Genomic DNA, 21,336 nt, shown 5'->3' with positions numbered 1-21,336 from the left:
ACTTATAATTTTATAGTGTTGGAAAGTGTTTCTAGATGATCTGGCTACCCATGCCTATCTTTTTTTTTTTAGCCAGATATGGCGTATATATAGGTGTGTTCGATTTTCCTGTGATTGCCATTTTTTCGTTTTTTCCCATTTCTTTCAAAATTACTACGTACTAAGGAACTATCACAGAGTAATGATTCATTTAGATGTTTATTTATCGGAAAATGTGCCTTGATGGTTTGCCTAGCACGTGGCTGAATTTTTTTTTTTTCTGAAATGCCGTATATTAGAATGTTAGCCATTTTTCCGCGAGTGCCCCTTTTTATTTGTTTTGCATTTTTTCTCTTAGTCATGTTACCGTAAGGAATTGGCAAGTAGTGTCGCAAAACTTATATTTTTATAGTGTTGGAAAGTGTTTCTAGATGATCTGGCTACCCATGCCTATCTTTTTTTAGCCAGATATGGCGTATATATAGGTATGTGTTCGATTTTCCGGTGATTGCCATTTTTTCGTTTTTTCCCAATTCTTTCAAAATTACTACGTACTAAGGAACTATCACAGAGTAATGATTCCTCTAGATGTTTATTTGTCGGAAAATTTTGTTTACTTTTTTTTTGATTGAATATCATCAAATTTTTTAGCTAAAATATTATATTGTTTTACATTTTTTTTTTTTCGATTTTATTTCCCTTCAAAAAATTTTTTTTGGGTCAGAATTTTAATTTTATAGTCGCAAAATAATCGACAATTATCCAGCAACCCACCATACAATTTTTATGCATATCCAATAATAATTAGATTAGTAAATAACACCTTGAAATTGACATACCCTTCCTACATTTCAAGTGGCAGATTAGGGAGTCTGAGTCAGTGTGGTTGGCGGCCATTTTGTGGACATATCCGAAGCGTAAGCTGCCCTATCTATATATATTCTTGTTTCCTATAGAATTTGTGATATTTTGGTATATTTTTACCTGCATAAATATCATATTATATATTAAATATATGTATTTTTTTACGAAATTTCTAAGTACTCAAAAAATTACCTTTAGATATGGCCCCTGATATAAATGTAATTTACAAAATAATGAAGATTTTTTTACATATTTCTATTTTAGGATAACATATGTTTATTCCCTAAAAAAATTAGCCACTTCCTATTTCATTTGGGTACCCAAAAAAATTCATGAAATTTGGACAAATTTTTTTGGCCAAAAAAAGTTACCCTTTTTTTCTCATTTCAGATCTTCACCTCCATGGGTCTGACTTCATCCAAAATACATCAAGATGTGTCCTAAACATTCAAGAATCAATTCCTAAAAGGATTTGTGTATATATGTATAAACTTTTTTTTTATGAATTTTTATGTCAGGTCTTTTTTTTCTACTTAATTTTTTTTAAATATTTATAATAAATAGTTTTTCTGCAGATGAGTAGTATTTATCTTTACAGTTGTTTTAAGCATTCATTGAAGTTTTTTTTGGCAAAAGAAAAAAGGAGGTTACTGCAAAAACTGATTTTTCAAGAATTTTTTTTGGCGTTGGGGTCGTTCGCGTCCGAGTATACCCCTAAAGGGGTGTCCGAGGAGCGTACCTATCCAGGGTTAAGTTCCCTTATCACTGGTCCGTAGTCGAATCTCTGCGAGGCTTGGTTTACTTCCAAAATGCTGATGAAAATGAAGAGATGACAGGATTACCCAAATAGGGCCAAAGTCAAATCTTGTCTTGCCTCGCTGCTCACACTGGGAATAGATATTTTTGTTTTTTATTATATCCTTTTAAAAGTATTGTATCTGTCCCTGACACATTCCCCCAAAAGAAAAAATAGAAAATCTACTGATTTTACTTTTTTTTTTTAAAAAGAGCTCTTTCATCCCTGGAATGAGGAACATCTGCATGAAACTCCAACTTAAAATAAGGAAAACATTCTTCTTTCGCATTCCATTCACTCAACACAAAGCTTCAGCAAAAAAAAAAAAAAGAAAAAAAAAACGTTGAAAAAAGAAAAAAAAAACTTTTTTTCTTATTCTGAAAAATCTCTGGAAAGGCTATCAGCTATAACATTATTCTTTCCTTTTATATGAATTATCTTCAGATTATAATCTTGTAGCTCTAAACTTCAACGCATGAGATGTTGATTCTTATTCTTAAATCTTTCCAAATAAACTTAACGTATTGTGATCTGTATACACAATTAAAACAGGACTACTACGAACATAAATCTTAAAGAGCTGTAAACCTGAAACTAAACTAAACAACTTCTTCTTAATAGTTGAATATTTTGTTGAGCTTTATTCAGTTTCTTTGAATAATATGCTTTATTCCATTCACTTCTTGTAACAAGACTCCGCCTATACCAATATCACTAGCATCGATCGCTAAATTAAATTCCTTACTAAAATCAGGTAACAACAATACTGGCTCGTGAAGCATTACGGCCTTTTAACTTATTGAAAGCTTCTACACATTCCTCATCAAACACAAAACTTTGTCCCTTCTTAAAAAGATTAGTTATGGGATCGCTTATTTCTGAAAAATTGGGTACAAATCTACGGAAATATGAAACCATCCCGAGAAATCTCATGGCCTGCTTTATAGTTGCTGAGATAGAGAAATTGATGATAGCTTCTGTGTTCCCAGTCTTAGGACAAATCTTACCGAGACCACATTATGCCTTAAATACCTGATATAGGTTTCCCCAAATTCGCATTTCTTTAAATTTAATACAAGGTTTGCTTTTTCAAGAGCTGTGAAGACTTTAGGTAAAATTTGTAAATGCTCCTCCCAAGTTTCTGAAAATATAACAAGATCATCTGAATACATGACAGTTTTCAATACCATCTAAAACTTTATTCATTAATCTTTGGAAAGTACTGGCTGCATTTCTTAACCCAAAGGCATCACTTTAGGTTCATAACTACCGAACGGTGTTATGAAAGCGGATATTTTCCTAGCTGGTCTGCTTAGAGGTACTTGCCAATAACCTTTGGCCAAATCAAGCTTGGAGATGAATTTAGCATTCCTGATCCTATCTAAGCAATCATCGATCCTGGGAAGTGGAAAATTACTTCGCTTAGTAACACTGTTTACTTTTCTGAAATCAATGCACAACCTATCTGTTCCATCTTCCTTTTTTACTAGAACTATCGGAGAACGCCATTCACTCTCGCTAGGAACTATCAAATCATTATCTAACATATATTTAATTTCCTTTCACACTGAATTTGCCTTCTTTGGACTCAAACGATACGGACTTTGTCCAATGGGTCTAGTGTCCTGTAATTCAATATCATGTTCTAGAAGGTTAATTAAACCTAATTTATCACTAACAGTTTCTGGATAATTTAGAAAAACATTATATAATTCACTCCATTTTTCTTCTTAGCTAGAGTTAAATAACTTGAAATTCTTGAGCACAGTTTTTCTCAAAACTAATTTCTCGCTGCGACACAGTTATTACTGGTACTGGGCGTTCGTTGTATTTCTTTAGCAATTTTATGTGCAGCCACTTAGCTCTACGTCTACCCACATCAATTAAGTAATTCAAATTGCCCCTTTTTCTTAAAATAGGATAAGGACCTTCGAACTTATAAGATAATGAGGGACCTTCTTTCTGAATTAATACTAGGACTTTATCTCCCACACGGAAATTTCTCTCCTTTGCCTTAAGATCGTATCTTCTTTTAGTTTCCCCTTGATTGTTGCTCTCGTTTTCTATTGCTAATTTCCAGGCTTTTCTTGAATTCTCCTTGTAATTCTCTAAATTCTGAATGTAAACTTTTCTACTCTCTTTGCTAACTGACTTGGGGCGAACATAACGACACAAAATTTCGTCTTCTAAACAAAAGGTTTCCTTACAAACATTATCGGGATCATCATCCAACTCACTCTCAAAAATTCGAGACAGTGCCTCATCCTCTCTCTGCAACTTAATTAGCTCATCTCTGTTCAGAATGTTAGTCCCTAAACCATTGCAGTAACTATTACTTGAATCCACTACATCGACTACGTCTACGTCACTACTTTCGACAGCTACATCATCAACTTGGCTAACAGTGTCAACACCGATGGAGTCGGTCTTCTCAGCCCCACACTTGCTAAGATCAACCTCACCGCCTCCATCACACATGTTCGAATCCTCAAACAAATTATAACTGTAGTCTATATCTGTATCTAAACCTGACCTGGTTACTACCATTTCAGGCACTGGAACCTCACTTAAAATAGGATTCACACATTTGGATGTAGTTAAATCATTACCGACAATAATGTCAATGCCGTCAACTGGCAAATAGTCTACAGCTGCTAGTTTTACATATCTTGACAATCCCTGACTTTTCAAGTTCATTTTCAACAAAGGACAAACAACGCAAGTATTCGGAAACCCACCTAACATAACTTTTTCTTTCATACTGATTTTTGCCCTTGTTGGCACACACTTTTTCCTAATAAGGGAAACGGCTGCTCTGGTGTCCCTAAGCAAGATAACTTCTCTCAAATGCCCTCCTTCAAGCGAAGAAACTACACCTTCAGATAAATAATCTTCGTCAAATTTCTTAGTTTCTTCCAAAATGTCATTTCTGCTTGACGAAAGATTATTAACTAGTGACACTGGTTTCTTGACATTCTTCTCCTCTACTATACAATTCCTTGCTATATGTCCTTTCTTATTACATCGATAACAAATTATCTTTGAACTACTACCTTCCCATTTGCTCTTACAAAACTTGGCAGTATGACCTGGTTTTCCACATGTATAACAATACTAATGATAATCATATTTCCCTGAATTACTATTGCTAGAACTACTCTTACTATGTTGCATCTTACTAGAAGAAGGATTATTATTCTTCTTACTATCACTTAAACTATGAGTAAGACTGTACCCATCTGCCAACCTTGTTGCATCTGTGAAAGACTTTTCACGCCTATCTTCTATATATAGCTTAATGTCTGGAGATATGTTATCTTTGAGGTTTTCTAACAAAACTAAGTTCTTCAGATCATGAAAACCATCTACTTCAGCGGAAGTTAACCAATTACCAAATGATCTTTCCAACTTCTTTCCGTATTCTACATAAGTACTGCTCTCATCCCTTTGCAAACTTATAAATTTCTTATGGTACGCCTCTGGTACTAACCTGTATGTACTAAGAACATTTTCTTTCACAATATCATAGTCTTCACTTTCCTCCTCAGACATACAACTATATACAGAAAGTGCTCTACCACTTAAGACTGACTGCAAATACAAAGTCCACTTGTTTTTGGGACAACCTACTCTTTTCATTAACTTTTCAAAAGACATGAAATATTTTGTTACATCTTCCTCATCAAATTTTGGAACTGATTTCAACACTGCACCCATACCTAAATGATCAGAATCATCGTTCAATGATGAATTACTACCCCATCTGCTACCTGACTCATTACCTCCTGGTCTGCTACCTGGCAGACTATTATGAAGATTTTGCCTTAAACGAGCGATTTCTAACTTATGCTTACGCTGTCTTTCATTTTCTTCTCTTTCAGCCGCTCTTTCATCTCTCTCAAACACTTCCTGCTCTCTCTTAAAAACATACTCACGGAGATCATCCCCATCTAGACCAAGAAGTTTACCTGAAGCTATCAAATCTTTTGTAATCTCACTCATTCTGCTTCTTTCTATATTCTCCCTGTTTCAATTGGTTACGTTGTTGAAAATCCTGGCAAGGTCGCCAACTGTTACGATCTTAAAATCGTTACAGGTTCTTTTAATGAGTAAAATGAATATCAACAACACTGATTGAAATATGGGAAATGAATATAAAAAGAAACACATGACATGAGTCGTGGTGTGGCAATGAAACAATGTCCAACAGATTATGTAGATTTGAGAACAAAGCCCTAAGAAGAATATTGCGAGTTAAATGGCAGGACAGAATCAGAAATGAAACTATGAGAGATTACTTGAGTGCCCTATGTGGATGAGATCATGTGGAGGAGCAGATGGAAATGGTTTGGCCATGCTTTTTGCACCAAACTTTCAACTGGTCTCCTCAAGGGCACTAGAAAAATTGGAAGACCCAGACCTACATGGCTGAGGACTATGGAGCATGAAGTAGGAACTGAAGAAAGGAGAAGTATTGATTTAAAAGCTTAAGATAGAGATGACTGGCAAAATCTAGGAGGAGAGGATGATGATGATGTATATATATATATATATATATATATATATATATATATATATATATATATATATATATATATATATATATATATATATATATATATATATATATATATATATATATATATATATATATATATATATATATATATATATATATATATATATAGTTATGTATATGTATTATAGCCACGAAAGGAAAAATGAATAGACTTGATTGGAGTTACTACTTTTGTCCATTAGGGACATCAGCAGACTCAACAATGAGAATACATATACAAAGACATCATATTTATACAGGAGAAGGGGTTCCAACAGCTGTCAATTTCTTGATAATTCCAGAAAAGTCAGATTTTAGATAAAAGGATAGGACAGGATTTACGGAAAACAAACCAGGGCTTAGATTCAAATTTCTACCGTTGGTACACAAGATTAAAAAGGATTTTTTCCTTTGGGTATAGTCATTTACACATATTATTTTACTCGTATCTGACCATCCAATTCTGTGACTTGATCCTAACCAGTGGGAGGCCAAGGCCTTATTAAGAGAACCCGTAGAGACGGCCACCTTATGCTGTTTCAATCTGACTTTAATACCTTTGGATGTTTGGCCGACATAGAATAAGTTACACTCAAAACTATTCTTAATCAACATGTTTTGGTATTTGTTTACAAGAGCATGCTCTCCATTTACTTCAAAATTGTGCATTCCTACAGCTCTCCTCTTTTTGTACAGTAATTAGGAGGTTCTTTAAATGCTGGGAAAGCAAAAAATAGCAAGATATCTTGTCACAGGGGGGGAGGGGAAGGGGTTGGTTGAAGAGGTACTAAAGACCTGGAACCTACATCGTCAGCAGAGTCAATCAAAGAGAAGTTCGTGATATTATCGGACATTTGGTATGTATTTAGAATATACACTAAATTAAAAATAGAAAACTTTAATTAATCTGTCATCTGATGGGAGGGTGTGGTCGTCCTTCGGGGGCTGGATCGTTGACACTGTAGCGCCGGTATCCTCCAGGAACCTTTTTCCTGAGTTGATGCCGAGGATGTAGAAGCCCGTGTGATCGGGCATCACCTGCTTCATGGTTGCTTGTAGATGTGGTCGCCCACCTTGTTTTTTGGATGAGTGTATGGTTGGACACACTTCCAGTTCTCTTTCCCCCAGACTCAGTGGAAGTAGCACCATCTTGGAAGGTCGGGGCCCTTGTGATAATGGTCCTCTTGTCATTGCCCTTGCTCCTGCTGGGGGCGCTGCTGGTGTTGTTGCCGCTGTTGTTGCGGTGAGGGCTGTGAGCGGAAGTATTTAGATCTTCCGCCATGAATCGCATTGACCCTACATTGTCTGGTTCCGCCAGGTACACATCTGTGTCCTCCATGATGGCGTTGACGGAGGTGGTTGCGGCGTATCTGGCAGCCTGGGCTGCCAAGTGGAGTTTGTGGCCTTTGCGACCAACGAGGACATATTCAGGTCCTCAGCGCCTTCCAAATGGGCGTGGATGCTTCGGATAAGGAGACGGAGGAAGATCTCCCTTGACAGGCCTATCTCCCTGGGCTGCCCGTCACTGTCGAGCTCCTTCAGCTGGAGAATGTCCAACAGTTTGTCCCAGGGTGCTTAGGGACGGATGTTGCCGAGGGTTGTTGTTATGAGATTGAGGGCGTGCTGGGCCCTCAGGAGTACCGGTAGATTGTAGACCTCCGTCAGTTTATTTTCAAGGTTCCTGTACCTCATGGGTCCCGACCTCTCTTTCAGCCAGGAGGAGATTCTTTTGAATGCATCCGTCACCAGCATTACCATTACTATGCCTGATTTTTTAATTCGTCGGTAATGTTTGCCAACCTGAAGTGGGACTCGACATGCTGAAACCATACCGTTGCTGCGTCTGGCGTGAATGGAGGCAGCTGTAACTTCTGTCCCATCGACATCTGTGGGGCCGTTTGTATTATTTGCGTGAATACTGAGCCATGCCCTCCTGTTGCGAGGGGCGAAGTACTTCTGAATCTCTCATCTGACCTCACACTTCAAAATTCAGTAGTGAGCCGTATTTAGTCTGCTAACGGAGTAGAAATTCCAAGCAGCCAAGTAGTCGCTATTGCCATGGCAAAAACTGTGTTTGGAAACGCCAGAACATAAAAATTATTTGCGCCGTAATGAGTCCGTTAGTGGCGTTAGGGTATGTGGAGTTGCAAGCCCAAACAATATCTCAAAATCACCATCATGATCCTTTAAGGGAAACTCTTTAGTAAAATGTTTGCTAACGTCAAAATGGAAAATAACTTGTGCCGTGATGAGTCCGTGATCGGAGTTGCGAGCCCAAACGATTTGTCAAAATAGCCGTCGTGAGTCCGTTAAGAGAAACTTTGCTAATGCCAAAGCGCAAAATAACTTGCGCCATGATGAGTCCTTCAGTGGCGTTCAGGTGAATGGATTCACGAGCCCAAATAATTTCATTGGAAATCGCCGTAAGTTCGTTAAGGGAAAACTCCAGGGTCACCAGTTGTAAGTTACGAGAGACAGATTTATTCGAGTGGTGCTTTATTTCCTGTGCGGACAGAATTGTAGTGACCTGGGTAGGCGACAGTCCGACCGTGAACAGGTGAGAAATGCAGGGCATTTATGTTTTCTTACATTGACTTTATGGTTAATATAAAGGCCCACGCTTGCATATAACTATGAGTCAAAGATGAAAATGAAGGGCAGGTGATTCTGCGCCTGAATGCATAAACAATATTTACAAGGTATTTACACAGAACATGTATAAAAATAAAAAGAATGCTCCAAGCGTTGTAGGACGTAGTTCTTACAACTTATATTTCAAACTGTGGAAACCAATATTTATCATACTGTTTTATCAATTATTTTAGCGAAGATTCATAGAACCATGCAAGTATCAATAAACTATAGAGGGAAAATCTTCATGATATTAAACATAATTAGCCTTGAATACACCTAAATTCAACAGAGAAGTTTGTTGGGTTGGTAAATTTGATATTTGCATTTATGTATCAACCGTTCAGACTCTATTTCATCTTTGGCTTCGGTTTCGATCAACATCACAAACGTAATATTATTTACCCAACTATTGAATTACCAGCCATGGCCTACTAATGGGAGAATTTGCCCTAATATCCTCATTGCCAGTCAGTGCCTACTAGGGCAGGAACCATGACCCAGGTCCCCCAACATTAGCCGTAGTCCCAGCTTTCGAACGAACACAGTGATCTTTGAGAGAAGGTTGTTTTGCCACCTAGTCTCCTGTGGAGATGCCAGTCAGTATATTTTATTCCAATTATTGTCATCCTTTTTATCTGATAATAAGTATCAGTGATTAACTGTAGAAACATACAAGACGTCTCTCTGGTGAGTGGTCAATGTAGTTGCAGTAATTGTTTATTAAATAAAAAAAATATTTCGTAGAAACATCCACAGCAATGTGATATCAAATTTCACCATTTATGGCAGTAGGCTTCAGATGTGTAAGGGAGGGATAATGTGATTTGTAAATTAACTCTCCTCTTTTATGGTGGTATATCGAAAGTTTTCATGATTTCTGTTGATAAAAAAGAAAGAAGTTCAGCATCTAATTAAATGAAACATAAACAAGACACAAGTTGATGTTAAAAAATAAAATCCCCGTTATATAAATGTTTAACTAAATGGTTAGGCCTATTTCAATAATCAGGAAATATATTTTCCAGCTTATTTGATAAATTGAGTTGTTTCAATATATAGATAGTTGTAGCCTGAATATGGTTTTCCATTAATTAGGTTTCATTATCACGAGCTTTATAAGTATGTGCTTGGTTTACCACAATCTATAAACTTGTTTAGTAGGAATACGTTAAAAGCATATCGTTGAATCTGACTCTCACGTATCAGTATGTAGGTTATGTAATGAGATATACATTTCATGATGTATTTCATATATATGTATATATATATATATATATATATATATATATATATATATATATATATATATATATATGCATTTGTGTATATATGTATGCAAAAGAACCACAGGGAAAGTTAAAATTGGAAATATAAGCTAAAGTCCTGACTAGTTTCTTATATTCATTTTCCCTCTGTTTCTTTTGCATCTGAGAATCACGTTTCCCTGTGATTTTTACGTAATATGTGTGTGTGTGTTCTAGAAAATCTAATACTCGAGCTATGCCCGAGTGCTAGATTTTCTAGAATTTAGTTAAACGCACATGTAACTTGGATTTATCAGTTTTTTTTCTCACAACAGCTTGTGTCTTATTTAAATTTAATTTAATCAGATGCTTAACTTCTTTGTGCTTCATAAAAACAAATCATAATAGTTTTCAATATAACGCTATAAAAGTAATTTACAGTCACATTAGGCCAATGGTCATGCACTCTGTGGTTTCTGCTGCCACTGAATGGTGAACACTCGATATCACACATTGACATACGCATATATTTCTAGAGGAAATTATTATTATTTTTTTTTAATAAACAATTATTGAACTAACATTGTTACATTGACCATTCACTATGGAAATGCCTTCTGTGGCTCTTCATTTAATGACTGGTACTTATTATCAGATAAAAAGGATGGCAATAATTGGAATGATATATACTAACTGGCAGCCCCACGAGAGTTTCAAGAAAATTACGCATGATGAATTTTGCAATTTGTTGCATCAGTTTTGATGCCAACTGTACACTCAAGTGTAATTGAATGTGAAATTAGGTGCATTTCTTAATTTTGTCAGGAATGTGCAACTCATGAAATGGGGTTTCTTTGTTTCTTTACTAATATACAAGGAAAACCACCATTAGGCCTTTTGTACACAGTGCTGTAATTAAACTCAATCGAGTTCCCCGTCTACTAACATTAGGTACTTCATTGACAAATCCAAAAAAAATATGCTCTCTCAGGAGTGGAATGTAAATTATTAGGCATACTAAAATTTTACTTAAACTTAATTCCATTTGTTTCTACTAGGGCAAGAATAAATAGCCCTGTACCCATATTGATCGGGAGGAGTTCAGACCTATAGTACCTAAAGCAGTATACCTTTATTTGGTAGAAGCAGCTGAAGCAGGTGAAAGATGAAGACATACCAGAAGGTGAAGAAGAGGCTCCCTGAGCTTGAGGTTTTAGGGTTTGTATAGTACCTTCAGCTTTTATAAAAATTCCTGGATACTTTGGCAACACTTTATAGAAGACAAATTGAGTAAGGGTAATATACCTGCCCATTGCAAAGATTACAAAAAGAGTAGGCTTACAGTCGTTCTTTAGTGTCAGACAAATAATTATATCAGACTTGTTGTGTGTTCCAACCTTTCTGTATGAAGATGCAGTTAAGGCTAGCTTATTAAGGTCTCTTGGCAAAGCTAAGGAAAAATACTAAAACGGAAAGGGAAGAAATGACTGAAGTGCATCTAAATTAAGCATTTGGGCCGTAGACATACTGAAGAAAACTTCACAAAGTTGTAATCACTGGACATTAAGAAAGGATTGCTGAAAACCCAGAACCACCAACATACCATGTGGTCGAAAAGAATACAAAATACTGAGTCAAGCAAAAACAGAAACATGACACCGTAAAATATAGGTAATTAAGTACTTAATTCATCACATAGTTTAATATCTTAAATACCAAATTACTACTTTACAGAACAACGATTCAAATAGATATCATTTTTTAAAACTCATTATATCTCACTGATAGTCAAGATAAGGCAACACTCTTAGAAAACGTATTTAGCTCAGTACTATGACATTTGGCACTAGGCTACACCACCAAGAAACGGCAGGATTGGTTTGATGAGAATGATGTTACCATCTCTCTTCTCATTGAAACCAAACGACAAGCACGCCTGACTTTGGAAAACCAACCAACAGCAGCTAACAAATGTGCTCACAAGGTGGCTGAAGCTGGTTGCCAAAGAGGGATCCGTGAAGCCCAGAACACCTGGTGGCAAAGAAAAGCTGCAGAAATACAGAGTTTCGCTGACCAACGTGACCTGCGCAGCTTCTATGCAGCAACAAAGGAAATATTCGGTCCCACACGGTCATCAGTGGGCAGCCTGAAGGACGCGGATGGGGCCACGACCATCACCGACAGCGAGGGCATCCTGGCCAGGTGGAGGTCTCACTTTGAGAACCTCGTCAATGACCAAGCAGACACCCCAGACGATCTCCTGCGAATGACCCCGCAGCATCCCGTCCGTCACTGGATGGCACTACCACCCTCCATCCATAACTTCAACAAGGCCCGGCAGCGCATGAAGCCCGGCAAAGCCCCAGGGCCAGACAACATCCCGTTGGAGCTCCTCACTCACGGTGGCCCCGGTTTGAGGAACCGTTTGATGCTCCTTATACTGAAAATATGGGAGACCAAGACCCTCCCCAGTGACTTCCGCGATGCAAACATCGTTACCATCTTTAAGAAGAGAGACAGGGAGAACTGTAACAACTACCGGGGAATATCACTACTAAGCATCGCGAGTAAGATTTTCGCTCGGATTCTCCTTAACCGCCTCCTTATTCTCGCAGAAGACGTCCTGCCAGAGTCCCAGTGCGGCTTTCGACCTTCCCGCGGGACCATAGACATGATCTTCTGTGCGCGACAACTACAAGAGAAGAGCCTCGAACAACAACAGCCCATAATGTTCATCTTCTGGGATTTGAAAAAGGCCTTCGACAAAGTACCTCGACCTGCCATGTGGGCTGTCCTCAAAAGATATGGCTGCCCACCCGATTTTGTCAAGCTGGTGCGTGCCCTCCATGACGGAATGGTTGGGAGAGTCTGCCACCAGAACTCTCTTTCAGACCCATTCCCCATCAATGGCGGCCTGAAGCAGGGCTGTGTTCTGGCCCCAACGTGTTTCTCGCTATACACCGCAGCAATGCTCAATGAGATTCCCCCAGACACACCCTCAGTCGACCTACGTTTCCGCATGGATGGAGGCGCTTTCAACCTCGCCAGACTCCGCGCCAGAACCAAGACCACCTTGTGTGCAGTGCAAGAACTGCAGTATGTTGACGACAATGCCACCCCAGGTCAGACGGCAGAGGACCTGCAGTCGTTAGCTGATGCATACAACTCTGCCTACGAACGTTTTGGGATGCAAGTCAACACAGATAAAACCAAGACCCTCGTCCAACATCCACCAAGACTGATGCTCCCAAACTTCAATATCACAATGAATAACCATCCGTTAGAACAGGTGGACCAGTTCTCCTACCTAGGGAGCATCCTAACATCAGCTCCCACAAGCAAAAAGGACATGGAGAACAGGATCAGGGCAGCCCACTCCGCCTTTGGCCGACTCAACTGCTGCGTATTTAACAACCACGCACTGACAATGACCACCAAAATAATGGTGTTCAGGGCAGTAGTCCTCTCCACACTCCTGTATGCATGTGAAACATGGACGCTATATAGAAACGATATTAAAAACCTAGAACGCTTCCAACAAATGAAACTGAGGCAGATCTTGAAAATCCCCTGGGAGAGCCACACACCAACATTGAAGTCTTAGAACGTGCCTCGCTGACCAGCGTGGAGGCCACCATCATCCACCACCGCCTCCGCTGGATAGGACACGTGCATAGGATGGATCCATCTAGGCTCCCAAAGAAAATATTCTACGGAGAACTGACCCAGGGCACCAGACCACGAGGAGCCCCGAAAATGCGCTATAAAGATCAACTAAAGCGCACCCTGGCTCTAACTGACATCGATCCTTCCTCATGGGAAGAAACAGCCAGGGACAGGAAAACCTGGAGAAGTACAGTACACCATGGCACCGTGGACTTCGAGGAGAGGAGGAGACAAAATGAGGAGGATAGGAGGAGAAGAAGGAGAGAGCGATTAGAACAGCCCCGCCCACCACCTACCCTCCCTTGTGAACACTGTCCGCGACTCTTCCACCACAGACTAGGACTTAACAGCCACATCAGGCATAAGCACCCACCCCATAGATAGGAGGCTGATGGCTAACGACAGAACCCAATACTCGGACACGAGTGGGCGCCACCGATGACATTTGGAAAAATTATGGAAAATACCATCACCTAAAAATATGCAAAGGGCAAGAATAAATAGTGTTTTTGGTAAGAAAAAAAAATAATATGGGGCCGGGCAAATTCTTCAAGAGCTAGTTGTGTAAAATGAAACAAGAAATCTTTGTTGTGTGCTTGTAGGGGTACATTGAAGTGTGTATTTGCAAACAACAAGCTATTTTTTACTGGAGTGTTTCTGGAAAAGGAGCTCCCACAACCAATGGTTATGAATAGATTGGAATTTGTGCTAAATGAATTATTTGTTATTGGAGTTTTTCAATTTTATTGAGCATTATAATTTTTTATTCCAGCCATGTGAAAAACAAGATACATGATGCTATTGCCGATCATTTTGGAATCAATAAGGGCAAGTTATACTTAACTCATCCAACCTTCTTTTCTCGCATAATTTCTGCACCACCACAGACTGTCCATGATGAATATTGGCATCCACACGTTGACAAGGTAAAGTCATGCAGTCTGACTATATATATGTTTTATTGATTCATAGATGTAATTTTATTTTAGAAATGATTTTTCTTACCAATGTTATACAACAAAAGATTTCTCTTGAATTGGAAAAATAAGTTAACTCACGGTATTGATTGAGCAAATTACCCTTTCTGAAAATTGGATGTGGATAAAATGTTTAAAAGTGCAAAAGCTGAGATGAAATGGTTTTCCGATACAAAATATGTTCAAGGGTAATTTAAAGGGTGAGAAGCTTTACTGATAAAACAGAAACGTAAGTAAATTTAACTACCTTTAATGTGAATGCTTATGAAGAGTGTTGTAAGTGGTAAGCAATACTGGAAGGAAAGTTTATGGAAATTGTGTATTATTTAGAAATCTTCGGAGATGAAAAATTACTTGATAAAATGAGTTAAATATGTGTTGGAACAATTAAGCCACTAACCATATACTTTAAACTTTCACTTATTCCTCCATAATACTAACTTAGGAGGAGAGAAAGAAAGTTTAAGGTGTAAGGTTTGTGGCCAAGAGTATATAGAGGGTTAATGTGATACTGATGAATCTTCTATGCAAGTAAGGGAATCTACTGATGTTAAAGTTTGTACACAGTTATTTCATATCTAAGTAATTAAAGATATACAGTACAGTTAGGTTTTTTTCCTGTTTTTGTTAAAGCCATTATTTTTTCACAATCATGTTGTTGGTACCTGTTTTAGTTGTTATTCTGTACCAAGAAATTCCTGTGTACTTAATCATGGAATAATATTCAGGTCAACTATACTTGTTTTGTATAGTATTGTTTGGCTGTTCCATGTAATTTTAGATTTATAATAATGCCATTATTTATGTGCACTCCCCTGATGTTCATACCCATAGTAAAGAAAGAAACATCCTAGAGGTAAGTGGTTACAGACACTCCAATGTCTTTGTCCCTCCAGTTTCTCAGTTTTGTTTTGTTCAGAGGCTTTCCAGATTGTTTTCTTATTACTAAGCATAAGAGTACACTGGAATTGTTTCTTGGGGGATCAAGATCCGCATTCCCTTTGTGTATCGTGTTGTGGGCAATACTATGATTTAAATAAGTTATGAAGATTTGCATTTCCCTCACGATACCTCTAATGGAAAATTATGTTTCAATGTCTGCTGATCAACTTGACAGTTTGAAGTGCAAGAAGAAACCTTAGTTCTGATGTTGAGTGAATCCTCTCTTAAGCGCTTTTAACTGGTCCTACCCACCCGAATTTTTAAATAATTTTAGACCTTTCTGCTGCTAAATCCTTTTAATGCCACAATTCTAGTCACTTTATAAGACATCTTTTTTTATGACAGAGTAGACCAAGTGGGTAGTTTGAATCCTAATATCCCTCCACTCGCTACAGTAAGCTTTAACTATATGGTATTAAGTAGGTGGATTGCATGGCATATCAGATGATTCCCTTATTATTATTATTTTTATTATTATTATTATTAGTATTATTATTATTGTTATTATCAGTATTATTATTATTACTAGCTAGCCTACAACCCTAGTTGGAAAAGCAGTATGCTATAAGCCTAAGGGCTTCAGCAGGGAAAATAGCCCATTGAGGAAAGGAAACAAAGAAATAAACAGACTACAGGAGAAGTAATGAACAAAGTAAAATATTTAAGAACAGTAACATTGAAATAAATCTCTCTTATATAAACTATGAAAACTTAAAAAAAAACAAGAGGAAGAGAAATAAGATAGAATAGAGAACTCTAACCCAAGACAGTGGAAGACCATGGAACAGAGGCTGTAGCACTTCTCAAGACTAGAGAACAATGGTTTGATTTTGGAGCCCCTTTCTAGAAGAGTTGCTTGTTAGGGTGAACGAAGTTTTGCATATCATATGTATCTCTTAAATTGTGTTGAGGTGAATGAAGTTTTGCATATCGCGTGATTCCCTCAAATCTTGTTCAGTTGAACATACTTTCAACTAAATTAGATAATTTGAATCATGTATTGCTTGGTAGTGTGTTCCATTCACTTGCAAGTGAATGTAAGCAATAATATCTACTGACAAAATGATTCTTCCACACACATGTCCAGCATACCCCCCTTTCACTCCAGATGTAAACAAACTGGGAAATCAGCTGATTCTCCTTTCAGTTCAACATGTGTTACCGAATGGTGAAGTAAAGGAAACGTAGGCAAACATTGAAAGTTAGGAATTACCTCCTTTTCAAACCTTACATAACCTTATTGATGATAAATACCCTAATAATTTGAATAAAGTAAATTTGGAAGCTTCTTATTCTTCAAAATCCCCAGAAGTAGCTACTTTTAAGACTCTTTTATCGCTCCGTTCTCAGCTTCATAGTGGATAGAATTGATACAGTATATTGTTGTCGTAGATTCATAAAAAGGCTAATAATTTGGGTTCCCGTTTAGTCCTTAAACCTTCTATAATGCAGAGACATGCGGACTTATATAACTCATGAGTTGAATAATAAAGTTTTAGATTTCAATTTGATTTCAAGTCTTGACTCCATCATTACTCATCATGAACAAAAATATTTTAATTCAGATATTGCAAAGTTGGTTAACTGATGAGACATTTCTGTGGGTAGTCAAGTAGGGTATGTTCTTGATTTACTTCCCTTAAGCAATTCTATAAATGTTTATTGATTTTTAATTGGATTCCCTGTTGGATTTGTTAGCATACTTTCATATAGAAAGCACCGTGTTTTAAATAAATCAAGATATCACCATTTCAGATTATGATAAATGTGTATTGCATTTCAATTTGTTTTCTCTGCGTAAGATTTTTCACAATTCTGACCATCCTGTTTGTAATACTAGGCAGGCAGTTCATTCTAATAGCCAGGACTTTTCCATCATGAGGCTCAATACTACACAGTATTCTAGAAGTTTTATTCTAGCTGTGACCAAGTTGTAGAATGATCTTCCTAATCAGGTAGTTGAATCAGTAGAACTTCAAAAGTTCAAAGTTGCAGCAAATGTTTTTATGTTGAACAGGCTGACATAAGTTTTTTTATAGTTTACATATGACATACAGTATCTGTTTTGACGTTGTTATTGGTTTTTGAATGATTTATTGTTAATTTTTCTCATCATTTATTTATTTTCTCATTTTCTTTCCTCACTGGGCTATTTTTCCCTATTGGAGCCCTTGGGCTTATAGCATCTTGCTTTTCCACTTAAGGTTGTAGCTTGGCTAATAATAATGATAATAATAATAATAATAATAATAATACAGCCACAAGAACCGACCCTCCCCCCCCCAAAAAAAAAAAAAAAAACAGTAAACAGCTGTTTTGCCTCTCGGCGTTTTTATAGTCGTATAATTTATTTCTACTTAGTAGTTTGGAAAGATTGACTAAAGAACATATGTGATCAGTATAATCATATACTGTTGTTGTATTTTAAGTAAAATGAAAATAAGAATTATTTTTATTTTTACAGTGAAAAAAAAATCCTTGAGGATTATTTATACTGTATGTATTTTGCCAAGGCGGTAGGTGATATGTTTACATAATCTCATGGACGAAGTTGTAAACATTGCTGAAATTAACATTGTTTGATTTTTATACTTTTTAAACAGAAATATATCTCGGTAATAATTGTTTATTTTAAAGAAACAAACAAAAACAGTGCATTCGATTTTTATTATTACTTGCTAAGCTGTAACCCTAGTTGGGAAACCAGGATGCTATAAGCCCAAGGCGTCCGATAGGAAAAATAGCTCAGTGAGGAAATGGAATAAGGAAAAACTACAAGACAATTTTAAGGACAATAATAACATTAATATGATTCTTTCATATATAAACTATAAGGACTTGAAAATAACTTCAAAATAACGAGAGGAAGAGAAACAAGATACAATAGTGTGCCCGAGTGTACTGTACCAACTGTGTGTCACATGATGGTACATAGTAATGACATTTCATTTTGTGTACATATTATGCTTGTATCTTCGCACTCCCCTCACACTAAAAAGAACCTGAATAAACATGCCTGTTTTTCTCACCGTTAACTGTTAACCGGTTGAACAGGAAATTTTCTGTTGCATTGAGTTTTTGTATATAAAGGCAAGTGTTCTGTAATAAAACTACTCAGTTGCTTTCATCCTGTCTTTGAGTCACAACCTTCTCTCAGCACGTCACATTGGTGACCCCGGAAGTCAACTCTCTCCTCCCGCCTTCCACCGCCCTTCGCCCCTCCGTCATTGGTACTATGGCGGACTCTACGGAAGTTGGCGCTGGGGCTGCCCCATTGAAACTTGCGTCATTCGCCAGCGGAGAGGCGTTTGCTGGGTTTCAGCTCGCAGAAGTCCAGTTTCGCATCAAGGGCGTGACTCGCTCAACAACCAAAGCAGATTATGTTCTTACGGCGATACCCGAGGACACCTTCCCGGAAATATCCGACTGGCTTTGTGAACAAGGAGACATCCCAATAGCGTATGACGCCCTCAAAACATACCTTCTGTAGCAGTACTCGCCGTCGCCAGCCGCCCGTATAGCAAAGCTTTTTCTGCTCTCTCAACATCTGTTAGGGGACCAAAGGGCTTCGCTCGCCCTCAGGGAAATGACCAGTATCTCACGCCTGCAACTTGCCGCAGACGGCTCTCCTCGTGAGGTGAACCTACTTCTTGCCCTTTGGATATGCCGTTTACCCAAACCTGTACGCGCTGTCATACCCGATGTCGATAGTTTACCCATAAAGGACTTGATGACCAGAGCCGACGCCCTTATGGACAGCCACTTCAAGACCTCCATCAACGCCTCCACCCCTGACGAAGAGGACGCCTATTCAATGTCAACCGAAGCTGGCGTGAATGCCGTAGGACATACACGCCTACCCCGTGATGTGCCGAAGCGGTGACAAAGCCACCACCACCCACCACTCGCTCTCGCCCCAACCAACGTCTTCTACAGCCACTTACTGCCTTCCATCCACCTCAGTTTTGCTACTACCACAACAGATTCGGGGCAACCACGAAGAAATGTGCCAAGGATTGTTAGTGGCCAAAAAACGTGTAAGTAGGCCATCGCTCGTGGCGGTGGCCTCCCGTGTTTCTAATCTTTTCCTTTTACATGATGCAGGAATGGGCGTGCGATTTTTGGTAGACACGGGTGCTTGTCGTTCTCTTTTGCCAAAGGGAACTCTTCAGGATACGACGTAGTCTGTCTACGTCTGCCGACGTCCGCTTGGTAGCTGCCAATGGATCTGCGATACCAACCTACGGTTACGAGAACCTCACATTATCGTTTGGAAACTGTAAATTTAATTGGAAGTTTCTCGTTACTGACGTCACATTGTCAATCCTCGGTGCGGATTTCATCTCTCATTTCCACCTTCTGGTCGATGTCGCCCACAAACGATTGGTCAACGCAGACTCGTACTTGTCAACACCTCTTCAACCCGCCCCCTTCAACCTCGCTCTCCACATCAGCGTACCCACGGATGCCTACGCCCATCTCCTCACGTCGTACCCAGAAGTTTTCCGTCCAGAACTTCGCCAAACGCCAACGGCCCCTGCCAAGCACGGTATTTATCTCCATATCAAGACGATGGGACCCCCAGTCTTCGCAAAATTCAGATGTCTGGCACTGGAACGATTGGCAGCCGCCAAACAGACGTTTGCCAAATGGAGGAAATGGGCCTTTGCCAAAAGGCCTCCAGCCCATGGTCGTTACCCTTACACATCGTTCTGAAGAAAGACGGCTCCCTCCGTCCGTGGTGGAATTACAGGCGCCTGAACATGCAAACAGAACCGTATCACTACCCTCTCCCAGACATCCCTGACGTGACCTCCTACCTGCACAAAGCAAAGGTTTTCTCTACGCTCGACCTCCTGAAGGGGTATTATCAGGTGCCTATGAACCCAGAAGATATCCCCAAGACCGCTATCACCTTTCTGTTTGGTACATACACCTTTAATTACTCCTGTTTTGGCCTTTGTAATGCTGGGGCCACATTTCAATGTTTCATGGATGGCATCTTAGGGGACCTCCCCTTCTGTGTATGTTATGAGGACGACATACTTGTGTTCTCCTCCTCAAAAGAGGAACGCCTCCATCACCTGCGCATCGTGCGACCGCCTGCAACAAAACAGCCTTGTAGTCCGGTACAACAAGTGTACCTTTGGCGCCAACGAAGTGTCGTTCTTAGGGCACCGCATCACTCCTGAAGTAGTCCACCTCCTCCCTGAGAAGGTAGCAGCTGTTCAGGACTTCCCCGCGCCCTCGACCGTCAAAGCTCTGCAGGAATTCTTGGGCATGATCAACTATTATCACCGTTTTCTGCCAGCCATTGCCGCCACTCTTGCTCCCCTCTACGCCTCCCTCAAGGGCAAGCCAAAGGACCTGAAGTGGGGTCCCCTTCAAGAAGCGGCCTTCTGCAATGCAAAGAAGGCCCTATCAACCGCTGCGGCTCTCACTTTTCCTATCCCACATGCCCCTCACCTTCTCTCCACCGATGCCAGCGACGTCGCTATTGGTGCAGTACTCGAGCAGGTGGTCAACGGCTCGCCCCGCCCATTGGCCTTTTTCAGCAGAAAACTGTCCAAGGCAGAATCGGGTTATTCTACCTTTGATCGCGAATTGCTGGCGGTGCACTTGGCTGTCCGTCACTTTCGCCATTTCTTAAAAGGTACGCCCTTCGTCATTCGGACA

At 39.1% G+C, this 21,336-nt stretch overlaps 1 protein-coding gene across 1 annotated transcript in view; it reads left to right on the top strand.

The window, feature by feature from the left end:
* Positions 1–21,336, top strand: part of LOC137643119 (2-oxoglutarate and iron-dependent oxygenase domain-containing protein 3-like) — a 443,146-nt gene that overhangs the window by 409,289 nt on the left and 12,521 nt on the right. Inside the window, exon 5 of the mRNA XM_068375966.1 lies at positions 14,514–14,667. Coding sequence (XP_068232067.1) covers positions 14,514–14,667 — 154 coding nt within the window. The remainder of the gene's footprint in view (positions 1–14,513; positions 14,668–21,336) is intronic.

This window comes from Palaemon carinicauda, chromosome 6 (assembly GCF_036898095.1).
Source record: "Palaemon carinicauda isolate YSFRI2023 chromosome 6, ASM3689809v2, whole genome shotgun sequence".
NCBI classification, from domain to species: domain Eukaryota; kingdom Metazoa; phylum Arthropoda; class Malacostraca; order Decapoda; family Palaemonidae; genus Palaemon; species Palaemon carinicauda.
Note: the sequence above shows the minus strand (reverse complement) of the source record. Positions and strands in the feature narration are given on the sequence as shown.